Here is a 24,114-nt window from a genome sequence, read left to right on the forward strand (position 1 = left end):
CTTTTTTTAAATAGTGTTGCAGCTGGTTAGAACATAGAACATAGAACATAGAACAATACAGCACAGAACAGGCCCTTCAGCCCACAATGTTGTGCCGACCATTGATCCTCATGTATGCACCCTCAAATTTCTGTGACCATATACATGTCCAGCAGTCTCTTAAATGACCCCAATGACCTTGCTTCCACAACTGCTGCTGGCAACGCATTCCATGCTCTCACAACTCTCTGCGTAAAGAACCTGCCTCTGACATCCCCTCTATACTTTCCACCAACCAGCTTAAAACTATGACCCAATGTTCAGTGTAGAGAGTGAATAAGTCAGTATTTTTTGAGCATTGCATTTTGCCTTTGTGGTAGGTTGACGCTGAAATCCATATGTTGTTCTTGAAGGAAATGCGCACTTTCTAATTTGAAGATCATGCTTTCTTTTCTGCCTGAGATATGTTGTGCCATGTAAAATTTCTATAAATGCTAATATAATGACATTGCTGAACTGTTTAGTGTTTTTCCTACTTGGCAGCCAAAGCCAAAGCTTTAATCCTGTTGTCACATTGATAACATTGGTGGTGGGTTGGGGGTTTGGGCGGGGTCCCTGGTAAATGATGTCAGTCGAACTTCAAATCTAACATGCCAGGTGAGAAGTAGGTGCCCTGCTACACTTCAACAACACTGAGAGGTGCAATGTTAGGTGGCATCAACTCTATAGTTTTGCTGATTGGCAGCACGTCATGCTGGGTTGATGGTAATGATGTTCTCTCATGGAACATGGTTGAACGTTATTTAGCCACACTGCCAGAAGAAAGATGGTGGATAGCACGAGACCAAGATATCTTTCAAGTTGACATACATAGTAAATACATAATAGAAGTTGCGCATTGTAAGCATCAATGGCATGAAACAAATTCTGGAGGTACAGTGGCCTTGTAGGCTGGCCATCTTAGATGAAGAGTATTTTTCCTGACATTTCCAGATCATTACCATTGAGTAAAACAACACGGCCAGAGGCTATTTGGCTTATTGAATCTGCACCAACACTTTGTTTGTTCTTCTACTTCACTTCTGTTTCCCTGCAACATTTCCACAAAATTGCTTGTCCCTTTTGAAGCTACTATATATTCATGTTCTTGCCCCATTTCTACTCGGTAGAGCCAGTGAAGTAATCTCGCTCAATATATCATTGGTTTCTGCCTTGCAATCTTTTATAATGAATTAAGTTCTGAGATCTTGTAAACAATGCTTTAGCTGTTTGATCATGAGCTCAACTCAGCTAAATGACAGAATGTGCTGTGATGCTAATATGTCGAGGTTATTTATATCAATAATGTTAGATAATAAAAGGCCTCTCTAGTTCACATCAGGACTATTTATACTGAGGTCATTGGGACTGATTTTTCAACGATAAGCTGATGCTGGGGAATTGTGCCTGCCCACCATGCATATTACAGATTCCAGGCATATTGGATGGGAAATCATGGACAATGCATCTGTAATTTCTCAAAATTTGCAACTGAGGGTTGGTGTTTTGAATTGGTTTCAGCATTCAGAACATCACCCTGACCAGTTTTCTAAACCTGTGCTATCGCTAAGTTGTTACTAAATGTACTTTCCAGCACGAGAAATTAAGAAGAATGCCCGTGTTTTTCTTTTCAAGTCTTCATTCCATCTTGATGCAGATTTCTTTAATTTGAAACTGGATATGCACAGTCATGCATATGTGCACTTTAAATATTTTCCTCCTCAATGCATAATGATTAGTTGATTAAATGAGCCATACAATGTTTACTATAAAACGTACAACAATTAATGCCTACCAGTTACTTCCTAGTTATGAATTGCACTGCAGGGCAAAATTGATCTGGCAGTGTTGTTTAACATGCACCATTGTGTGGTAGGAAATGTGCTTCCTTCAGATTTCTGATTCATATCTCCCTGCTTGATTCCCTCCAATCCAGATTCAATTCCACTCCCAGCGTTAATACGGCCCTCCATCGAAAACATTCCCCAGTACTTTCATTGTCATCTAGCAATGTTTTTTGACTAAACTTAGACAAAGAACTATTAGTTTTATCCTGAGATAGCAAGATTGCACATGCTGGAGTCAGAGATAACACAGTGTGGAGCTGGAGGAACACAGCAGGCCAGACAGCATCAGAGGACCAAGAAAGTTGAGTGTATTGGGTTGGTACCCTTCATTTCTGAAGAAGGGTCCCAACCCGAAATGTCAACTTTCCTGCTGCTCTGATGCTGCCTGGCCTGCTGTGTTCCTCTAGCTCCACACTGTTTGTCTATTACTTCTGGTCTCCCATTTGTTCATAAAAGTAGAAATTCAGTGTGATACATCTACTTCTTACAGCAATAAATTTTTGATTACACGTCATATTTTTGATTTCAGGTTATATGTTTCACCAAGGAAGCAGCCCACAGTTGAACAGAAAGCTCGGAGTCCTTTAGAATGGTGCAGACAGGTGCTTGATCATCCAGGCCATGAGATCGAAGCAGCCAAACGTTCATTGTGTTTTAGACTTGATCAAGGTAGGAACCAAGTGCACAATTGTTTCCTAAGACAATGTTAAACGCAATCTAATTCTTAAATGTGTTGAAATCCTGATGCGGACTGGCCGGGTGTTGAACATAGTTGATCGAGCACTTGACCTGCCCTGTGCTCACTTGCATACATGTGTCATTTCTCGCTGGTGTAATTGGTGTGGTGTTGTCAGCCTGTGTCCATAATGCTGGGAGTCTCTTGCTTACTTGGGTACTGCACACTGCTGGCTCATCCATCTGCCACCATGAGCTCCTGCTGGCCTGCTGTCGTCCTCTGAGGCACTGTTTTGCACCCATGCTGCACCAAGCTCCTGTCTCCAGTCGTTGCAATCTGTGATCTGCCTGGAATGCCAGGTTGGTGATATTGAAGCCCATCTTATACAACTTCATCTCCAATATTCTGAACAATTGTGCATGAAGAAACAGTTGCATGTGTTAAAGCAAAACTGCTCACTGGTCACTTTCAGTACAGGCTTAAGAATAACCTATTGGATCCCATAAGAAAGAACGAGTTTTAGAAATTGTGGGCTGTAGTTTCAGTCTTGTGTGGGAGGTATGCTCATACATTTGTAGTGTCACATAAATCAACCCATTGACTACGTCTATAATTGATTTATTTTTCTTACTCTGAGCACACTTTTTTGGTGCTCATTAAAAAGAGAACAGTTTCTTCTTTTTATGTCCTTTTGGATCAGTGGTCCTTTTATTAGAGATTCCAATGAGGTTAGTTAGCAATGTAAAGTTGAAATAGGCAGATGATGAAAAGGGAGGTCTTGCAAGAAAATGATGTTCATCTGGTGGTGCTGAAAATAGCTTATAGGCTACAAAGGTTAAGAAAACTTCTGAAATGTTTGTTCTCATACGATCCCTGTGCTTTTTACCATTTGACTAAATTTTCTTTATTTTAATCATTACCTAGTTTCATATCTTGTGAGATGCAAATCTTTTAGAAATGTAGAAACATTGAAAATAGGAATGCAAGTAGGATAACCTGCCCTTTGAGCCTGCTCTGCCATTCCTGGTTGATCAACCAATCCAGTAGTCTGTTGCCTGGACATAGAAGGAGCTAAGTCCAACTCCTTCTTGAAATTATGTGATGTTTTGGTTTGTACTGCTCTTTGTGGTAACGAATTCCACAGACTCACCACTTTCTAGGTAAAGAAATTTTGTTTGCTTTGGGGAGAAGTGAAAATAAGCTTTTCTTTTAGCTTTTGCAATGCTTCAACATGTGACTCTTCATTGGGAGAGATTCAGGATGTGCTCTGGCTGAATTTCTCCCTGGCTCTTTGGAATCTGGAATAGTGCATATGCCTTTGAGATCAACTAGCCACAAAAAGACATGATCCACTATCGCTAGTATCCTTACATACAGATGAGGAAGGACACCACTTTGATTAGGACAACACATCCATCCTAGGACAAGCCAAACAGAGACACGCATGAGAATTCCTAGAAGCATCGCATTCCAACCAGAACTCCATCAACAAACACATTGACTTGGAGCCCATCCACCACCCTCTGGGAAAAAGAACATGAAATGACATCACCAACACAGGAAATGATATCACCAACACAAGGAAACCTAAACAGATAAGTAGAAAGCAGGACATAACACCAGCGCTTCACCGGAGGCTCACTGATGATGTTACCTAGAATGGTGATGAAAAGTCTAAAAACTAACCTTCCAGCTCAGCGAGCAAACTCACATCCAGAGCCTTTGAGATTGTAAATATTTCTGAAAAATATCTTTTAAATTCTAGCTAATTTATTTGGATGTAAGGAGATGCAGTATTTTTCTACAGTGTCCACTTGCCGAGTATGGTGACATGACTAGGAAATGTGCAGGATGGCTCAAATTCTGGGCACTAACAACAATGTGTTCTGAAAGATGGGTCCATCAATCAGTCACTTGTTAGCAAGCATAGAAAATACACTAAGTAGTGAGGACATTTGCATTTTCTGTTATAGCCATTGGCAGTGTCTCATATCTTCTGGTTGCTAATTGTTGGTAGCCTGTGCCTGGGTAGGTTGCTGTCATCAATCTTCCTTGTACTGTTTTTAAATGAGCAATACCTGGTTAGATACCCCTGATTGCAGTTCTCCTTTATACTCTGAATGCAATGGCCTGTTAATTATCAGACATGAAAGATAAATGAGGTTTGAGTCTGAACAAGTAGAGCTGCTTGTTTTGCAAGACAAGATGTACTTTATTCAATAATAGCAATATGTACAATTAATGTGTGTTAGTTCAGAATGATAACAGCTGGTTATCATGTCTGTCCTCATTGGGACCTCAGGGTAAGACAAACTGTTTCTCCACTAAATGTCTGTGATATCATTCAAATTGTGCGGAGCTCAGGTCAGGTCAACATTATTTCTTTCAGAACCATTACCTTATGAATATATCAGAGAGGATTATGGAGAAAGAAACAGTATTAATGATCATTCTTCAGAATTAAAACTATTTCGCTTTCAGGAACCCAGAAGTGGTAATTTGTGAAACTCACGGGCTGATTTGCTTTCCTGAAATATCAAACTTAAATTTTAAATGCTAAATTTAGACCATGTCGGAATTCTATTAATAGCATGCTCATATTATCTTTTGAGTACTAAAGGTTTACCTAAATCTACTGAAATAAATAGACTGAATCAAAATTGTTCATATTTATAAATTTTATCTGTCATGACACAAAAGGGGTTGACAGTGACTGATTAATTTTAAATAGCAGTGTTGTTGTTGCACGTCATAATAAGATCTTTGTGAAAGGCTAGAACTGCAGGGCTGCTGTTTAGTGGATCAAATGAGCTTTTGTTTTTCTTTAATTTAGCTCTACCTCTTGCGATGCTGTGTGTAATGGTACATTTATATTTAAAGACATATTAAAGACATTGTTCTCTCTTACCACAAGAAAGGCCAGGACGTGAAACATTTTAAATAATAAAAAAATGATTGAAAGCATTTGGTAGCAGATGGTGGTGTTTGAGTTTCTTGAATTCTTCAGAGAGCAGTACTGCCTCCTTCTTGTCCTAAATCTTTGCCTATATAAATTCACAAGGGCTCAAGCTTATATTCTTGAGCTCTGAGAAATGACGAGATAGTGAACAACTGTAGTATGCCTCTAGCAAATGGAAGAAAAGTAATTGAAAAGAAAAGAAAAGCAACTGTACAAGGGACCAGACAGAATGAGGCAAATTTGGAGAAGTCCTTACCCTTGCAACTGGTGGTAAAGGTCCAGGATAACATGCCCACAGTTCTCTGCATATATGGAGGCATGCTTTTCAATTACTGTCTCTCCTTGCCACCTGCCAGAGTTGTTACAGTTACTTTTTTGTTTCACTATCCTTCTGGCAGAGACAAAAGTTACCTGTCGCGTCAGTCTGCTGTCCAATAATGCAAAGACAAAATACTGAAGGCCTTGGAAATCTGAAATAAAACAGAATGAAGTTAGAAGAGTTCCGCGGTAATGTAAAATCTGAGTGTAGCGAAATGAGTTAATAGTGCATCAGGTCAATGAGTTGTCATAAAAGCCATCCACCTGAAACATTTCAGTTTCTCTCTCTGCAGACACTGCCCAGCTTTTTGTTTTGTTTCTTATTGCTATTCAGTAGTGCTTTGAGCAGGTTCTTGATGCCATGTTTACTAAAGTAAACACAAAATTCTGGAATTATCTTATGAGAAGGCCAAGAGAAATTAGCTTCTGTCTGTGCATTGAATGAAAACCCTTCAAAATTTTGATTGCTTCTAGTAAATTTCCACACGACTGTCTGCACTAGAGAACCAAACTGAATGGTCTAAGGTAGGCTTAAGGTAGATATAGACATCTGAAGTTTACATCAATTAGAGGGCTGTCTAACCTCATACATCAAGTGAGTCATTGATTGCATACTATCTTGCAAGCTCATTTGGACCTGGCTGCTGCTTTCCTGAATAAAGAGAGCATCCCCTCTGTTAATATACTGTTGCTGTCTGATTGCTAGTGGTACAATATAAGGATCTTTGCCTGCTTTCCTGACAGATGTGGTGACTTTGGCTATGCTCAGTCAGTGAGAAGCCAGTTACTTGCACATTTGTTTCGTGAATGCTCCCAGGAACCCACATTTAGTCGTCAAACTACTGCAGTGTGATCTGTGAGACAACAGGAGTTCTAGTTGAGCAGCCCATTGGAATCTTGAAGCTTCCAACAATCCACTGTAAAAAAAAGGTTGGTTATATGATAAACGTTTGCTGCATGGCTGAGTAACTTTGGCATGCAATTAGGAGCCAGTAGTAGCAATGGACATTTAACAAGCTGAAATTTTTGATTAGAGGATAGTGATGTAACAAGAGGACAGCTCCTACCTGTAGCCAGTGCTTTAGGTAATTAATCCCTGTTCCCTTGAATTAACGTGTCCAAAGTCAAATCCATTCTTTGCAACTTGCATGAACCCAAAAACCAACATTGATCAACCTGTCTCTGATCTTGGATGGCCATTGGATACTCCAGGGATTTGATGTAGCAAAGAGTTTTTAGTAAAAATATATAAAATTTACTGACTTCTACAAGTGCTTAGATAGTTGTTACCACCAACATATTTTGTGCTTCTGTAAAGTGTGTCTTATAATGGCCTGCAGCACGGGTGGCTGAAGGCTTCTGTGGCTCAGGAAAAGACTCTTGAGATCTTTTAGTCTGTGATTTCTCAGAGTTTGGACCTACGAGGGATAAATGAAAACTTTAGTAACTTGACTATGAAAACGGCCCTGCCCAGCTGCCGTTCTGGCACTAGGGTGGAAATTTGTATGGCAGTTGGCGAAGTTTCAGATGTGCCATCATCTCGTTCCATTAACTCACCTGCTATTTGCTATGATTTAACAGTTTCCACTTTTTTTTTCAAATCAAGACCAATACCTGGCTTTTGATATTCAGTGCTTTTCATTGTAACGTGGAAACAATCTCAATTCTCTGTAGTCATATTAATGAGCCTGGTGAGCCAGTCATTGCTGATGACTGCCTGCCTCAACTGTTAGACCAGTAAACTGTATTGTCCCCTTTAGGTGTAAAATCATGAAATGAAGAAATGCAGGTGACGCCTGCGGTATTCATTGTCATATATGATTGCTGTTTTTGGTGTCAGAGGTACGGACAAGAAGAATTCAGCTACAGTATCCATTGACGTTACTACACGCTCGCTTCACAGTTTAATTGTAGATTAATAATGCCGAGTTCCAAAACCTTTCTCGAGTTGTCAGTAAACCCCTGCATCATTGCTATCATGTTTGAGTAGCTCACTGCTAATGCTGTAATGCATTCCACAGTTGCCAGTGAGAAGTAGAGTTTTTGGAATTTAGGGAAATCAAGACATGATGAGAATGTGAAGTTCAGTCTGATGGTTAGCAATGACCGTAGTGAACTAGCTCGTGGGACCAAATGGACAACCCGTGCTTCTATTTCAAGCATTTATTGATTTCAAGATTGAACCCCTAAACTTACCAGTAAATCTGATGTTGCGATGCTCTATTATTTCAGCCAAGCAGTCACCAGTGCTGTTGAGTATTGACCAGCAAGCCGAGCTCATTAACTGGAACTAGAAGGAACACTGAACATCAATATCCTGGCGTTGATCTTGATTGAGATAAACACGCAGTGGAAAGTGTGCCAATAAAAAGAGAATACTGCAGAAAGTAGAAATGTGACTTTAAAAATAGATGTTTTCACCATATTGCAGGTCTTTCTGCATCTACAAAATGTAGAGACAATTTAATACTTCTGGAGATGCCTTTGATCTGAGCTGAAACTGAACATATTAGTAATGTTGAAAAGATAAACTGAAAAAGGAAGAGGTAAGTTTGTATCCAGTTGCAAAGGGGAGTTATTAGTTGAATGACTAGCAAACTATTGAGTAAAAGACTGTTCAGTGATACTCGAGCAATGCTAAGGTATGAAAAGTAAAACACATGCAATTATTTAAGAGGGCGATATACTAAAGAGACAAGATGAAAATGTAAAAAGAAATAGACAATGAGGGAGAAATTGTAGGTAATGGTCCAGATTTGAAACTAACCAGTAAATATAAACTTCTTGTAATTTCCAGATTTCCCTCCTGCTTTTGTAAATGATTAGTTATCTTTAACATATCCTTCTCAAAACTCGCTATATCCTAGCCTATAACTTCTAATTACCCTCTCTGCAGCAGTCTTCAAAATTGTAAAATACAAATTTCAGTCACTCAAGACCAAATAACTGAACCTGAAATGGTTTCATAAGCCATCAAATGTAACAGGGAAACGACTGGTGACCTCAGACAACTATCAAAAGTTATGGGGATTGTACTCCAAGATCCCTGAGCCCCTGCTTTTGTCAACGCCACATCTATGTGTTTTAGACAAGTGTGTATGAGCTGGGTTCCTTTGGTAAGATAATGTGCTTCAGAACAGGTAAAACAGGCACTCTACTTGTGCAGAAATCTCAGTAGATTGTTTTGGAGACTCGTAAACATTGTGATGGATTTCTGCTGGTGGTCAAATGCCCAACGGACTAGATACTGTCTCATACAATTAAATGAGCCTGATACAGTGGGAAATAATGGGAACTGCAGATGCTGGAGAATCCAAGATAACAAAGTGTGAAGCTGGATGAACACAGCAGGCCAAGCAGCATCTCAGGAGCACAAAAGCTGATGTTTTGGGCCTAGACCCTTTCTGATGATCTCTCTGATGAAGGGTCTAGGCCCAAAATGTCAGCTTTTGTGCTCCTGAGATGCTGCTTGGCCTGCTGTGTTCATCCAGCTCCACACTTTGTTACCCTGATACAGTGGGATCATTTTAACTAATTCCAGTTATTTCTTCACTGTATGATTATTTCTCACACTGGAAGAGAGTTTCATTTTTAAACTAAACAATGTATTGAGTGCTACATATTAATGTGCTGCTTACAAATTGACTAACCAATTAGAAATATTGGGTAAATATCAATACCAATCGTATCAACATGCATTTAACATAGGAATGCATATTACAACATTGAAAGAGGAGGTACCAAACCTTTATCTGCAGAGTGAAAGCAGTCACCGAAAACTGCTTTCATTTCAAAAGAATTTTAAAAGTGGAGGAAAGGATAATGGAGTCAAGGAACTTGTTAAAACTAAAACTGAAATAAATAAGGGCTATACCATTGATTGGGATACAGTGTGTTTTGTCTGATTTTGATTTTGAGCCTTTGCATAACATTCTTCTTTTTCTTCTTAACAATGCTATGAGATCTGTTAAGTTCCTTTGGAAATAGGATCTTGGTTTAATGGTCCTTCCAAAAATGGTGCCTTTGACAGAGTAGTCCTCCCTCAGCCCTGCACTAGAGTGTCTACCTTGACAGTATATATTACCATTTTAGTCTAAACCATCGTTAACTTGTTCTGCCTTCTAAGGTTGACGATTAACTTTATACTGTTGGTTCAATGTTATATGCTACCTATAAGTAACAGGTTAAAATTGACCAAGTCAGTGAGGTGAAAAGAAACGGTTATTTTTATAATTACATCTTAACTTTGGCTGCCCCATTGCTGCTCCTCATTTTGTGGCCTTTCTTTTCCAGACTTGAATGCACTTCCGCTGTTTTCCGATTGGATTAACTTTAACCATTTCAGGTTCAGTTATTTGGTCTTGAGTGACTGAAATTTGTATTTTACAGTTTTGAAGACTGCTGCAGAGAGGGTGATTAAAAGTTATAGGCTAGGATATGTTAAAGATAACTAAACATCAACAAAAGCAGGAGGGAAATCTGGAAATTACAAGAAGTCTATATTTACTGATTAGTTTGAATTTAAGGCAGAAATTAGGGGAGCAGGGTGTGAAGCAGGTCCTGATCCTCCTGGAGTGCGAGGCCCAAGTAACATTTACTCCTGGGCCTCTTTATTGATTTCTGCAGGAAGTTGGCTGGAATGACAATCCAGTGGGCGTCTGGGCTAGTGAGGAATTAGATCATTTTGCATACAGTCCTTGATGAGGAGTGGAAATGTTGGGAGGAATCAGAAGATGCATGATGGCGAAAACCTTGAGGGCGATAGCGGGCAGCCTGCAGATCAGAATAGGGATGAGGGATAAGGTGTTTGCATGGAGCTAAGAGAAGCTTAGCATTTACTTCTTTCTTCCTGGGAAAGACCTGCTGGGAAATCATCAATGGCATCTGAAGGAAAACTTTCTCTCTAATTTTTATTGCTCCCTTTCTCTGTTGAGAGTAGCAGCTTAGGTTTCCTTTTTCAGTTGCTTCAGTGCCATCTGTGGGAGGCTGGAATTCTGCTCTCAGACTTTCATTGTTGAGTTGAGAGGCAGATGGTTTGCTGCAAAGCAATTTAACGCAGTGTAGATTATCACATACTCGCCGCCTTGTTACTATTGAACACCAGCCAACAACCATCAGAATTTCTGACAATGTTATTGTGAAATGAAAGAAGACATGTTGATATTGATGCTTTTCATTTGTGCTGATTAGTATGAGCTTTTTAATGTAAGAACGTAATAGGAATATATTGAATACTTGAGAAGTTTTCTCACCTGTGGTCATTTCTACAAAATAATTTCACAAATGTACATTCATTGTTAATTATTGTGGAAAAGCTGTCAGTCTTCCAGACCAGGAATCATGTTGCATGCTTTTCATTACTAAATATAACCTCTATTTTGCGATAATATGCAGTAAGATCCATGCTTGTTTGTTCACTGATTATTCACTGCAACTATATGTTACCCAGTTTAATTACAGATCTTTGTAAAGTGTATGCAAGAATGACATGATAATTACTGCACTTTTTTGGCTTTGCACATGTGCAAATAAAAGAACAGATGGTGAAAGTCTATTGAAGACCTCAAACCCTTAACTAAGATTTGCATTGTTTGGAAAGATTAATTGTCCATATAGATATTTCTGTTCCTTATTACAGCTGTCTCCCAAATGATATAGTAAAGGTAACTCAGAAAGTACTGCAATTATTTATACCTAGTTTCATATTTCTAGATTTTCTGAGCTTACTCAAGTTGGGAGTACTTCATAATAAACCGCATTATTTTGCAGCCTGCAGTATTCGTAGCCCATTATAAGGACCTGTGAAATGCAAACCATCCTTGCCATGGCCACCAGTGTAAATATATTACCTGTTAATGCAATAATAGAATGTGCAATACCGTTGTCATGGCTGAAACTGATAATTGTTAAATGAAGGAATTGGTGCTGGTTATGTTTTAGCATGCCTTAAAGCATTTCATCTGAATTGCGTTCTAAGACATGCCCCTTAAAAAGTTGCATTTTAGCTTTGGTGCTGCATTTTTGGAAAGAGAAGGCTGGCATAACCTATCTATAAGAATTACCTTTGTCTTTTACTTGTGTTTGACGTTAAATTTTGTAAAGGAATGAAGTGGACTCGCACTCTAAGACTAAAAGCAGCCAAATAAAATGTAGGGTTGTCTAGATGTTGACAGTATCTATAGCAACAGTATGGGAACAGAATCTTTTTTTAACGTCAGGTTACAGATGCTTTATATGAACTGAAACCAGTCTTCAATAACTTTATTTTTGAAACCCTGTGATGCAACACAGTGCAGACTGAATTGTTGTTTCATTGTTGGAATGGCAGTGTGGCTTCCCCAGCCCCACAGAGTTTCTTCAAATCAGCTTCATGGTGTAATCATAAACAGCAAATAATTAGAACTTTACGATACTGGCATGAAAAGAATCAAAGGCTTCTTTTTAAAATTTGGCCCTAACCATTGCAAGCAAATTAAGTACACTCAAGTTTAAACACGGTAAAATATCATGGTGACATTCAATATGTTGAGTGTGAATGGGTAGTTGTAATTATTCTTGAGTTAAAGGATCTTCTTTATGTTACACTGTTTAGAAGAGCTATGAATCAAATGTTAAGAAGTCAGAACGTGCTGGCTATTGTGCAATAGCACTTCAAGTGCTTTTGATAAGAATGAAGAGAAGAGTTGCACATGTACACTGCCTTTTGTCACCTCTGGACATCATAAAGTGCTTTATAGCCAACTTATTGCTTCTGAAGATCAGTTCACCACCGTAATATAGGAAAGATGACATTCAATTTTCACACAACAAAGCTACCAGCATTGTGGACAATAATCAAGTTGATTGAGGGATAATTGTTGGGTAGTGCAGCATGGAAACTATCTCTCCTCTTCTTTGAAATAGTCCCAGGATGTTTAATGTGTACTGGAAAAGATGGAGGCACTCAGTTTAAAGTCTGACCCAAACGATGACGATTCAATCTTTTTTGCTCAGTGATGAGCATTGATTGAGAGGAATCTTGCTCGAGTTCACCTGGAGAGCTTTGGACATAGCGGCATTGGATTCTTGAGAGCCCCTCTGAGCCATTTGATGTTTAGAAACTGGTGAGTACAGGTTGATGGCAACAGATTGTGCTTGCTGGGATATTGCGGGGATTCTGAGATCCTGTGAAATTTAATGTTAAGGTGGAGTTTGTTTTGGCTGTTAGGAGGACAAGGTAGGATTTCAGGTCAGAAGGATGGAATTTCGATCTAGTGAGGTGAGGTGTGGGGGGCAGCTCCTGCTTCACCTGGCTCAGAAGCAACACTATAAGAGCATTTGTTCTCTAGATTCAGCTATGCTTGTCTTTAATAGGAAATCCAATCAGGCAACCAATGATAAACTCCAAACCAAGTTCCCAATGGCACTGTGGGGGATTAAACTAAATAACGAGTGAGTGCCCTTTCCTCAAATAGGGACACAATCACAGAGCACGTATAAAAAATTGGGGCAGGCTCAGATGTTTCTTGGGTTTGCATTTTATAACCTCTTGCTTTATTTAAAGCACTTCCCCTACCTTTTGGTCAAATGTGCCTTCGGCTTCAGAGTGAATATTTGGCAGTCCCTGCCAAGTTTTGTGGAGAGTAGAAAAGAAGTGATAGGCAGATTAGAGGTTAAAGGGAACCCCGTGTGAATTTGTGGTACAATGTGGGGCGACTTGAGAGCTGGTAAAACTGATTGTGCTGCATCCTGAGGTGACAGTGAGGAAGTGGCCAAATCTGCAGCCTCACCAGTCCTCCCTCAGCTTGCTGGTCACAAAGGAGTGGCCGGATTATGCAGCTTGTTGGGCACATAGATGCTACTTGCTACATTTGGTAATTTTGGGAATCCCTGCACAAGCAATGTTCTGCTTCTGGCTGTGTTGATTTGACCCTAGTGCATGGAAAGCAATAAACAATTTGACCTTCTGAGGATGAAGTCTCGCACTCGATGCAGCAGTGGACACACTGAGTATGACGCTGGTTGCCAGTGTTAGTTTGGAAGGAACCAGTGGTGTAAAGATTTGGCAAGGGCCATAACTGTGGTAGTTGGTCTCCAGTGTGGCATTTTTATGTGTTGATTTTGATATAAAGCGAGAGCAGCTTTATAGTAGATCGTAGCGGATCTGCCTTTAGCACTTACACTTCATGAATGGTCTGTCATTTAGCAGTGGTCTCTGTCCCAACTACCCAGATTAGCAAATAGCTGATGCCAGTCTGAATGTACAACATGTTCTACCTTCTGTTAATAGTGTGCTTGATGATTGTTGTTTGCCATCTTTCTCGCACCACAGGGCAAATATACTGTCAGTACAGAAAGCCATTGTTTTTAAAAGAGCCGGAACTCATGATTCTGCATGTAAAATTTAGATGACGTTGTTGTACCAAATTTAGTGCCATTCCTTATGGTGTGTTTGGTGGTGGGGGGTGGGGGGGGGAGTGCAATTAATCATGCAGGAAGGTGGCTGGTGACTGAGATTTCCACCCCCAAGAATCAGTGATCCTAGAAAGTATGCTTATTGCCCACAATGTGGGGCTCTGACCAGCTGTCCAGACATGATACCCTTGTCACCTATATTAAAGACCACATTGTTAGACCTGATAGACACTTAAGTTAATTTGATATCATAATAACTACCTTTCTTCTGGTGCCATGGTTCATTTTTTCTGTGCATAACAAAACTGGAAGAGACCGGTACTGTAATTATTCCCAAGATGGAGCCCTTAATTATTGAGTAAACAATATGGAAGTCAGATGCATTTCACTTATCCTTCTGTAGAATTTCAAAGTGACAATAATTATCCCTAAGGTCAAGATTGATGAACAGTTAAATACCATTTTTGTATCAAGAAATTCTGAAATATTTATAATTAAATAATGTAATATAAAAAGGAAAAAAGTATGTGTGGTTTTTGGTACATTTTTACCTCAAAGTCTGAACTGCACTCGAATATTTATTTGTTCATTTAAGATTTTAATCATTCAGGCAATAGAAGACAGTCCAATGAAGTAACTATAGGATAAGTTTATTAAGTAACAAAGGTAATGCTTATAAAGTTAATAAGTGACTTGACTGGCTCAGCATCAGCATTATGTCCTGATGTAGCCCATGATGTAGAGCAACAAGTGGTCCGCTGTCCTCTCTCTCTCTCTCATTTTCACACACACGCACACAAGCATTTGTGGTCTTGTGCTTCTGGCTGGAAGGCTGTGTCTCGTCTTCCATTCCAAACTCTGCACATACTTTGGTCGCTGAAAGCTGGTGTTTATTAACTCAAAGCCACGGTCTTTGTGTGTGGTTAATGACATTCCTGAATGCTGATGGGTCTGTGTGAAGCTTGTTTGGTTTCTGACTGGCTTGGATGATATGTGATCAGTCTCTGGCTCTTAATGCTATTGGCTATCTGGTAATATCACTTTCCAATTTATTCTGACTGCTTCTCTTAAGATGTCAATTGATCATGGGACCATCTTCATTATTGCCGTCTTTTTTTATTTCATTAAATTTTGTAGTCTTCCACTGAGATGTGATTTATCTAACTATAGTATTGTCTACCTCTATGAGACAACATCTCAGAAATATCGAATTAATGATCCCTGAGCTCATCCCAAGTGAGCTATCAATATTGCGTGCCTCGTGGAGCTGTCATTAACACAGACACTGATCAGTGTGTTCTAGTTTGAACAATCTGTTGATTAATATATTTCTTGTCTCATGGCTGATCCTGCTTGGAATGGACTTAATTAAAATTAACAAAAGAACCAAGTTCCGCATAACCTTAAAACTAACACATAAATTACAATGTAGATCATACTTAAAGTTTATACCGAGTGTATGTCAGAATATTTGGTTTGATTTATTGTTGTCACATGTACTGAGATATAATGAAAAGTCATGTGTTGCTTTGCATGCTTAACAGGCAGATCATACCATACAATGTGCATCAAGTTAGAGTTCAGAATACAGTGTTATGGTTGCAGAGAAGGTGCAGAGAGAGAGAGATTAACATTTGAAAGATCCCTTCAAAGTTTGATAATAACTGAGAAGAAGCTGTTCTTGAATCTGTTGAAATGTATATTCAAACTTTTATATCTTCCGCTCAATGGAAGAAATTATAACTGGGGCGGGAGGAGTCTTTGATTATGTTGACTGCTTTTCTGAGACAATGGGAAGTATAGATGGAGTCAAAGGATGAAAGGATGGTTTGTGTGATGAACTGGGCTGCATTCAGCACTCTGTAGTTTCTTGCAGTTTTGGGAAGAGTAGTTGCCATATCACACTGTGATGCATCCATGTTGAATGCTTTTTGCAGTGCATTGATGCGAATTGATGAGTCTTTTTGGATATGCTGAATTTCCTTAGCCTCCTGAGGAAGACGAGGCGTTGTTGTGCTTTCTTGACCATTCATGTCAAGACTTCCTGAAGTCAATGATCAGCTCCTTTGTTTTCCTGACATTGGTGGAGAGATTGTTGTCTTTACACCATGCTGCTAAACATTCAATCTCTTTCCTTTATTCAGTCTCATCATTGTTTGAGATCTGATCTACAACAGTGGTGTTGTCAACAAACTTATAAATGTAGTTCGGTCGAAATTTGGCCACACATTTATGAGTGTGTAAGGAATACAGTTGGTATATATTAGTGCATAAAGACAACTGGAGTGTGAAGCTGAAGTATTGAATACATTCATTTAACACACACAGGGCAAAAATTTCCCCTCCTTGCTGTTCCATCGGTCCTGTGGCAAAATATGGAGTGAATGAAATAAATCAGTCTTGATTTCAAGGGCATTTCTAGCGTTTTCCCCTCAAATCTTAAATGGTGGCTTTAGAATCATGCCATTGCGTGACAACTACCTGCTGTGTCAGTGTGACCAATTTCTTCAGTCAAAGCTATTTCTCACACTTTCTTATCGATAGGACAAAGGCCATTTGTCCTCAAGCTTCTTCATCTTGTCTGTGAACATACCACTGTATATTCTCTTCATTTTTGAATTGTCATTTTGCAAAATTCAACTGCAGAACTAGGCCTGATTGACTCTATGCTAACATGTTTTAGGGCATTAATATGACACCTGCAAATTTGATATTTTTTTAATGTTCATTCATGGGAAGCTGGCTTCACTGTCTAGGCCACTATTTATTGCTTATCCTGAATTTTTCTGGAGAAGGTGCTGTTAGAAAGGGAGTTACAGCATTTTGACCCAGTGACAGTAAAGGACCAGTGATGTAGTTATCTGTAGCTCAAGGAATGTCAATTGAAATTTCGAGATTGCAATGCATTGGCATGGGTGGGAGCTTCAACTTGATACGTTGATCTCAGAGGAAGTTGCGCTGCTTTGATTCTTCAGAATTAGTCTGTGGTCAGATACGGGAAGGTTTAATTGTGACCCACAAGCAAGTAATGTAGATAGCATCAAAATAATATTTGTCTAATAGGTTTGATTTTCTTGCAGCTTGTGTGGACCAGGGATCAAAAGTTCTTTAAACCTATTCAAGCGTGATATGGTGTGGTGAGATATACTAATGATTGGCAACTAACACATGATACTTATGTTAAATTCCATAACATGATATAAAGCGTAAGTCATGCAAGATTGAAGAATTTATGAACATTTTTCAGCATCTGGTACTTATGTAGAACATAGAACAATACAGCACTGAACAGGCCCTTCAGCCCTCAATGTTGTGCCAACCTAAATATACTGCTAATAGCCGTACTGTACGGCTATGAGCACTTGCATGTGTGGGCTCAAGGTAAACAATTTGGATGCGTAACAGCACATATCATGCATACCATGCTTTAGGAGGACAGAGCTCAGGAAGATGAGGGCTGTAAGCTTTTACCCTTAGGTCACATGCTGTGATATAGTGATATGAACAGCAAGGAACTAAATTTTAAAAGTAGAACCACAAATAGTTTCCTGTCTGTCAGTCAGTTTTTACTTCAATATGGTAGTACACATTGCACTTGCTGATCGCAGTTGCACTGTGACAATGTGGTTGTGGCTCAGGGATTAATTGAAAGATTATTATTTCATAGAATGGTTACAACATCATAGGAGGCTATTTGGCCCACGGACTGTGCACTGGCAATTTGAAGGACAAATTTGTCTAGTATCACCCCCCTAGCTTTCAGCCTGTAGTACTGCAAATGGCTTTTTGTCAGATAATAATTCAAGTAGCTCTTAAATGCCTAAATTGAACCTTCCTCCACCACATTCTGAGGTAATGCATTCCAGTTCTAACTGCTGACCATGTGGAAAGAATTTTATTCATGTTTCTATACTTTTGCTAATTATCTTAAAACGGTTCCCTTGAAGTTAACTGATGTGATAGAACTTCACATTCAGTTCGTAGTTGAGAATTTTGAGTCTGAAATTAGTGTCTCGAAGGCGATTATAAGTGAAAATAGGTTAGAATGTAGTAAAGGCCCTGGCAGGCATTTTCAGGAGATCTTTCATAATCCTCAACAAAGATCTATTTAATTGAGAAGGAAATACCATGAGAAGGATGTACCAACTGTGGTTACCTGTGCAGTTAATGATGATATCAAATTGAAAGAAGAGGGTTAGAACAAATGTTTGTGTTAAGCCACAATGTTGAGAAATCATTCAGAAGCTGGCAAAGGATGAAAAGGGAACAAAGAGAGAAATTGGTGTATTTAGAAAACTGGTAAGAAATATAAAAACAGTAAAAGATATTTATCAGCATTTAGAAAGGGATGAAGTGAAGGAGGGATTTCTTCGCTCAGAGGTCAGTTCATCTTTGAAATTCTTTTCCTTGGAGACCAGTGGAGGTGAGGTCATTGATTATGTTCAAGACTGAGTTAGTTTTTTGATCTACAGAGGATTTCAGATGAGTCATGAATTTATTGAGTGGCAAAGCCAGCTCAGTGGGCCAAGTGGCCAACTTGTGTTCCTAGTTATGAGCTTGAAACTTCAATACCCAGGCAACAGTTCTTTCATTTAAACTGGAAGTGATAGTGGTCCTTGTAATTGCTTTGGAGTTAAAGTTTTACCACTGTACACTGTACAGAAACACATATATTACATTTCCATGTCTGTAGTTTTATGCTCTTGCATTCAAATGTTTAGCCGGGCTTGAAATTTCTGCTGTACAATAGATGCTTTATTGCACATTTAGTGTCAGCACTAATGTAGTAATTTATTTATGACAACTGGTGAGTATGAAAGCTGTGAATTAATTTGTTAACATTGAAGACTTAATGACTGCAGCAGTGTTTTTCAAAAACTAGAGACAGGACACTTCGCAATTTGTGGTATATAGAGCTTACTGTACACTTTTTGCACTTAAGGAAATTGGAGCATTTGTGTCTTTATTTTTAACGGTTCAGTGTTCCTGGTACAAAGTGGCAGACCCCTTTTTAGTAGACAAGTCTGACATGCTAATCCTAAATGACCGAATTGCAGTCTTCTCTGTGCTACATTGGATGATGTAAAACTAATCAGAAGATTTATTCATTCAACACATAATATCACAAGCCAGAAGTAGGAAATTTGGCACATGCTGCCCATGACATTTCTGCAATCCAAATCAAATGGATATAAACTTGTGAAGAGCTCAAGCCCCATTTTCCAAATATATGAATCCCTAAACTTTGATCAGGATAAATAATATTAAATCCCTGCATCTTTGTTTAGCAGTGACTCTGGTCTACATTGTCCCTAATCCTAAAGGACAAGAGTTAGACATTTTTAACCAGGATGCATGCTGGGACCCTGCAGATGCCCAAATGCATTGAATGGCCTGGGACGTTTCAACTCGTTTCACACAGTTCCCCTGTTCCCTAGGACTTACTGAAATAAAGACTATGATTTAGAGTTAAGAGACTTCAGATAATTTGGATTTATTTACCTGGATGATTATTCAGAAAATTCTCGCCAGAGTCTAAGACCCAACCCAACCTGCTCACCCCAACTATTCGATCACCCAACCAACCAGTTACCCACTTGCACCAACTCACCAGTTTAGCCACTTGCCATACAACCCACTTAACTCGCCCATATTATCCACTAAAACATTGACATGCACCCGTTCACTTGTGTTAATAACTCAGACGACAAATGTGTATCCTTGTATTTCACAAATGTAATCTTATACCATTACATTGATTTCCGATGCAATTTAACGATGCTCAGGAATTTGCTATTGATGTTTTCAATCGATGTAACAAGTATCTCAGAAATACTACACATCCTTCAGGCAAGGCATATCAAGTTTTTCAATTCATTGTTTAAAATCTGTAAAATCATTGCAACAATGTTTTTTCTAATCAATAAATTTCTGTGAAATCTGTTTAATCGCAAATAGTTGAGCAACATTGTTTAATCCTGGCCAAAAATGAGCTTAATCTTTAAGCAGTGTCACTTTGATTTTTCTTCAGTCTCCTCTGTAGAATATTTTTAGATAATTCATGTTTGACCCTGCAAATTGTTTCCTCTGTGGTGCCCACATTGACTTTTGTCTCCTGTTTTTGAATGTTGTGTTATTGTTGTCCTGCTCCAGTTTTCATAGAGCCACAAGGTCCTTGTAGTACAGAGGGAAGCTGTTCAGCCCATTAAGTCCAAACCAGCTTTCTTTATGGTAAGCAAGTAAGTTCCAGTCTCCTGGTTTATACTCTCACATGCTTCCCCTCTCTGCCTTGCCCAGTAGGGTCTCCCTTGTCCTTGCCCACCATCCCATCAGCATCCACATCCATTGGATCATTAGCTGCCATTTCTGCCACCTCCAGTGGGATGCCAACACCAGACACACATTCCCCTACCCTCCCTTGTCAGCTTTCAAAAATGGACCGTTCCCTCTGGGAGACAATTGTCCACTCCACCTTACAACACCAAACCTCCCCACCCAACCCCCACCTCATGGTCTTGCCCCTGCAACACCAGAAGATGTAACACCTGTCCATTAACTTCCTCCCTCCTCAGTATCCAACGACCCAAACACACTTGATCTAATCTTACTGCCTTGCTGTTTGCAGCATGGTCTCCTCTACATTAGGAAAAGGAAGCCTGGATTGGGTGACCACTTTGGAGACCAACTACATTCAGTCAGCAAAAAAGACCCCGAGCTTCCAGTTGCCTGCCGCTTTAAAACATCACCTTTTTCCCTGGCCAGCATCTCAGTGTCTCAGGTTTGTTTCACTGCTCCAGCAAACGGGTGACAGGGTGGCTCAGTGATTAGTGCTGCTGCCACCTCATAGTGCCAGGGGCCCAGTTTCAATTCTAGCCTCAGGAAACCAACTTTGTGGAGTTTCTGTGTTTTCCTCATGGCTGTGCAGATTTCTCCTGAGTGCTCTGGTGTTTTTTTCCCCACAGTTCGAAGATGTGCAGGTTAGGTGGATTGGCCATGCAAAATTACCCATAGCGTTCAGGAGTGTGTAGGTTAGATGCTTTAGCTATTGGGAAGCACAGGGTAACAGGGATCAAGTAGCATGATGGTTCTGGGTAGGATGCACTTTAGAGGGTTAGTGTGGGCTTGTTGGGCTGAATGGGGCATAAAATTCATAAAATTCTATAAAGCTCGGTGCAAGCTGGAAGAATAACACCTCATTTTCCGCTTGGAAATTTTGCAGCCTTTTGGGCTCAATATTGAGTTCAAGAATTTTAGGGCTTGAGACAGCTTCTCCCTTGTCCTTACTCCAACCCCCAGACATCCTGTCTTGTCATCACATTGATTGCTTTTACACATAACCCATTGTTAGCCACTAATAATCCCCATTGTAACTATTCATTCTCCTTGGCTGATTATTATCCAACTGTTCAATTATCTCTTTGGGCTCTCTCCTCACCTACCCTTTTATTCCTTATCCCCTCCCCCTCCACCTTATCTTCTACATGAAAATGAACTATTTTCTACCTACTATCAGTTCTGAGTAAGGGTTACTGGATGCAAAACATTAACTCTGATTTCTCTCCACAGATGGCCCCTGAGCAGCTGAGCTTTTCCAGCAATTTCTGTTTTGGATTTTGTTTCTGGCTTATACTTGTTGCCGTGAAAACTTATTTCCCTTAAGTGTTCATTAAGTTTCCTTTTGGAATCATTCATCATCTCCCTTTCCAGCATCCTGCTCAGGCAGTGAGTTCCAGGGCATTGAATCACAGAATCTTTCTCGCACAATCCTATACAATTTTTCTTTACAATTAAAAATCGAATTCCCTCTTGGATATCCCAATTGAATCTGCCTTCTCCACGCTGTCTGAGGCAATGCATTACAGATCTTAATCATGCATTGAGTTACATAGCATGAAAACAGACCCTTTGGTCCAACCAGTGCACGTCAGATGTAATGCCAAACTAACTTACTCCAACCTGCCTGTTCCTGGCCCATATCCCTCCAAACCTTTCCCTATTGTATACTTATCCAGATGCCGTTTAAACATTGTAACCATGTCCACATCCACCACTTCCTCAGGAAGTTCATTCCACACATGAACCACCCTCAGTGTAAAAGATTTGACCCTCATGTCTTTTCTCAATCTCTCTCCTCTCCCCTTAAAAATATGCCCCCCATTCTTGAAATCCTCCATTCTAGGGGAAAAAAAACACCAACCATTGACCCTTTCTTTACCCCTCATGATTTTATAAACCTGTATAAGGCCACCTCTCAACCTGCTATTTGCGGCATGAAAAAATTTCTCCTCAGGTTGCCATCACTATTGTTGCCAATTAATCTATATCTGTAGCCTCTTGTCCCTGATTCTTCCATAAACAAATGCATTTTCCCATCCCCAATTGTCCAGCTACCTTATGATTTTGAATACCCTTCTGAAATATCCTTCCAGCCTTTTCTTCAAGGAAAACATTTTGAACCTGTCCAGTCTATCTACATAGTTAATGTTGTTCATTGCTGGAACTATTCTCATAAATAGCCATGACCTGTCGCTGGCAAATAAAAGTTCTTCTTTCAAACAAAAGTACTCTTCACAAATATCTCTGGAAACACTAAAGCTTGAAAAAAAGAGAACATTTTAAGATCTGTTTTCAGCACAATAATACTGCACATCATTGTTGAAAGATTGCACCGTGTCATCTTTGCTTGTAAGAGTGGGAGGAACACTTGTTTTTTTTCCCTTTCTACAGGTAGGTGGAAATACAATGAATACATTTACAAAGCTATAGACACATCATGGAGCATCAGTGGCATTGCTGAAATGACAGCAGTGGAGCAGATCTACTTATAGGGGAATCTCACAGAAGTCTGAGCAATGTGGTCAATGGCAAGATTTGCAGCACAAGGGGACGACAAATGTGGTGAGGTTGATCTCAATGTTAGCATCATCTCGTGCTATCTTGTATGCTTTTCATAAGCAGTCTGGTGAGATTGTTGCGAGGGAGTGGTGAGATGCCATTTGACTGGATTATTGCTCATTAAATGGTTGTCGGTCCAACACACTGCCATTATATTCAGCTCCCTATTTTCGCCAGTGTACCAAACAAGGTTAACGTTGAGAAAACACAATATGGAATTAACAGAATTCATCCTGCTACTTGCTCTGAACAGCCTCCATAATGGACAACAGGCATCAACATCAGGAACCAGGCACACTCCAAAGGCACTGGCCACATCCACCCCAAAGCCATGGATATTAACATCCAGTATGTGCCAGTCTCTTAGAAACCTCATGGCACACCTCTGATCTGCTTACAGGATACTTTTGCACTCTGTGTTGCACCTTGGTGTGCACTGGCAAGTATCATTGTAATGCTGCAGCACAGGATGTGCTCATGAATTGGATCAGGTGACATCTCTGGGCTCTGATCCTACTTGAGTGTTTACAGCATCCCTGCCTTGCATTACATTGCCTTTCCTGCACTTTGGCCCCTCATACCAGAGATCTGAGGCTCATTTTCCTGTACTACTTACTTCATGGATACTGCAAAAGCTGACCACATTCTAGTGATAGTACTGAAGACATGTGCACTGGAATTTGCTTCACCCCTAGCCAAGCTGTTCTAATACAAGTTTCAATGCTGGTACCTACCTGGCAATGTGGAAAATTGCCCAGGTAAGCCCTATACATTCCCAGTAGGACAATTTATGACCAGAACAGGGTCACACAGCAGGCAGTGGAGGAGCCATAGGTCCCACTGTCTGTCCCTCTTTAGCTATGTTCATGTCTGGGTGCCACTGGAGAGGGAGTATCGAATGTCCGTCATTACTTGATGTCTTTAGAGAGAGGTGGGTACTGTACAGGGTGGAGTGCTTTTCCTTCCTATTCAGACTCCATTTTGATTTAACTCTTCCCCCTTACCTC

At 39.8% G+C, this 24,114-nt stretch overlaps 1 protein-coding gene across 2 annotated transcripts in view; it reads left to right on the forward strand.

Annotated features, from left to right (window-relative positions):
- Positions 1-24,114, forward strand: part of slain1a (SLAIN motif family, member 1a) — a 105,180-nt gene that overhangs the window by 20,210 nt on the left and 60,856 nt on the right. For both annotated transcript variants that reach the window (XM_048532255.2, XM_048532256.2), the window contains exon 2: positions 2,395-2,534. In XM_048532255.2, the coding sequence (XP_048388212.2) occupies positions 2,395-2,534 (140 nt within the window). The remainder of the gene's footprint in view (positions 1-2,394; positions 2,535-24,114) is intronic.

This window comes from Stegostoma tigrinum, chromosome 6, assembly GCF_030684315.1.
Source record: "Stegostoma tigrinum isolate sSteTig4 chromosome 6, sSteTig4.hap1, whole genome shotgun sequence".
NCBI lineage: Eukaryota > Metazoa > Chordata > Chondrichthyes > Orectolobiformes > Stegostomatidae > Stegostoma > Stegostoma tigrinum.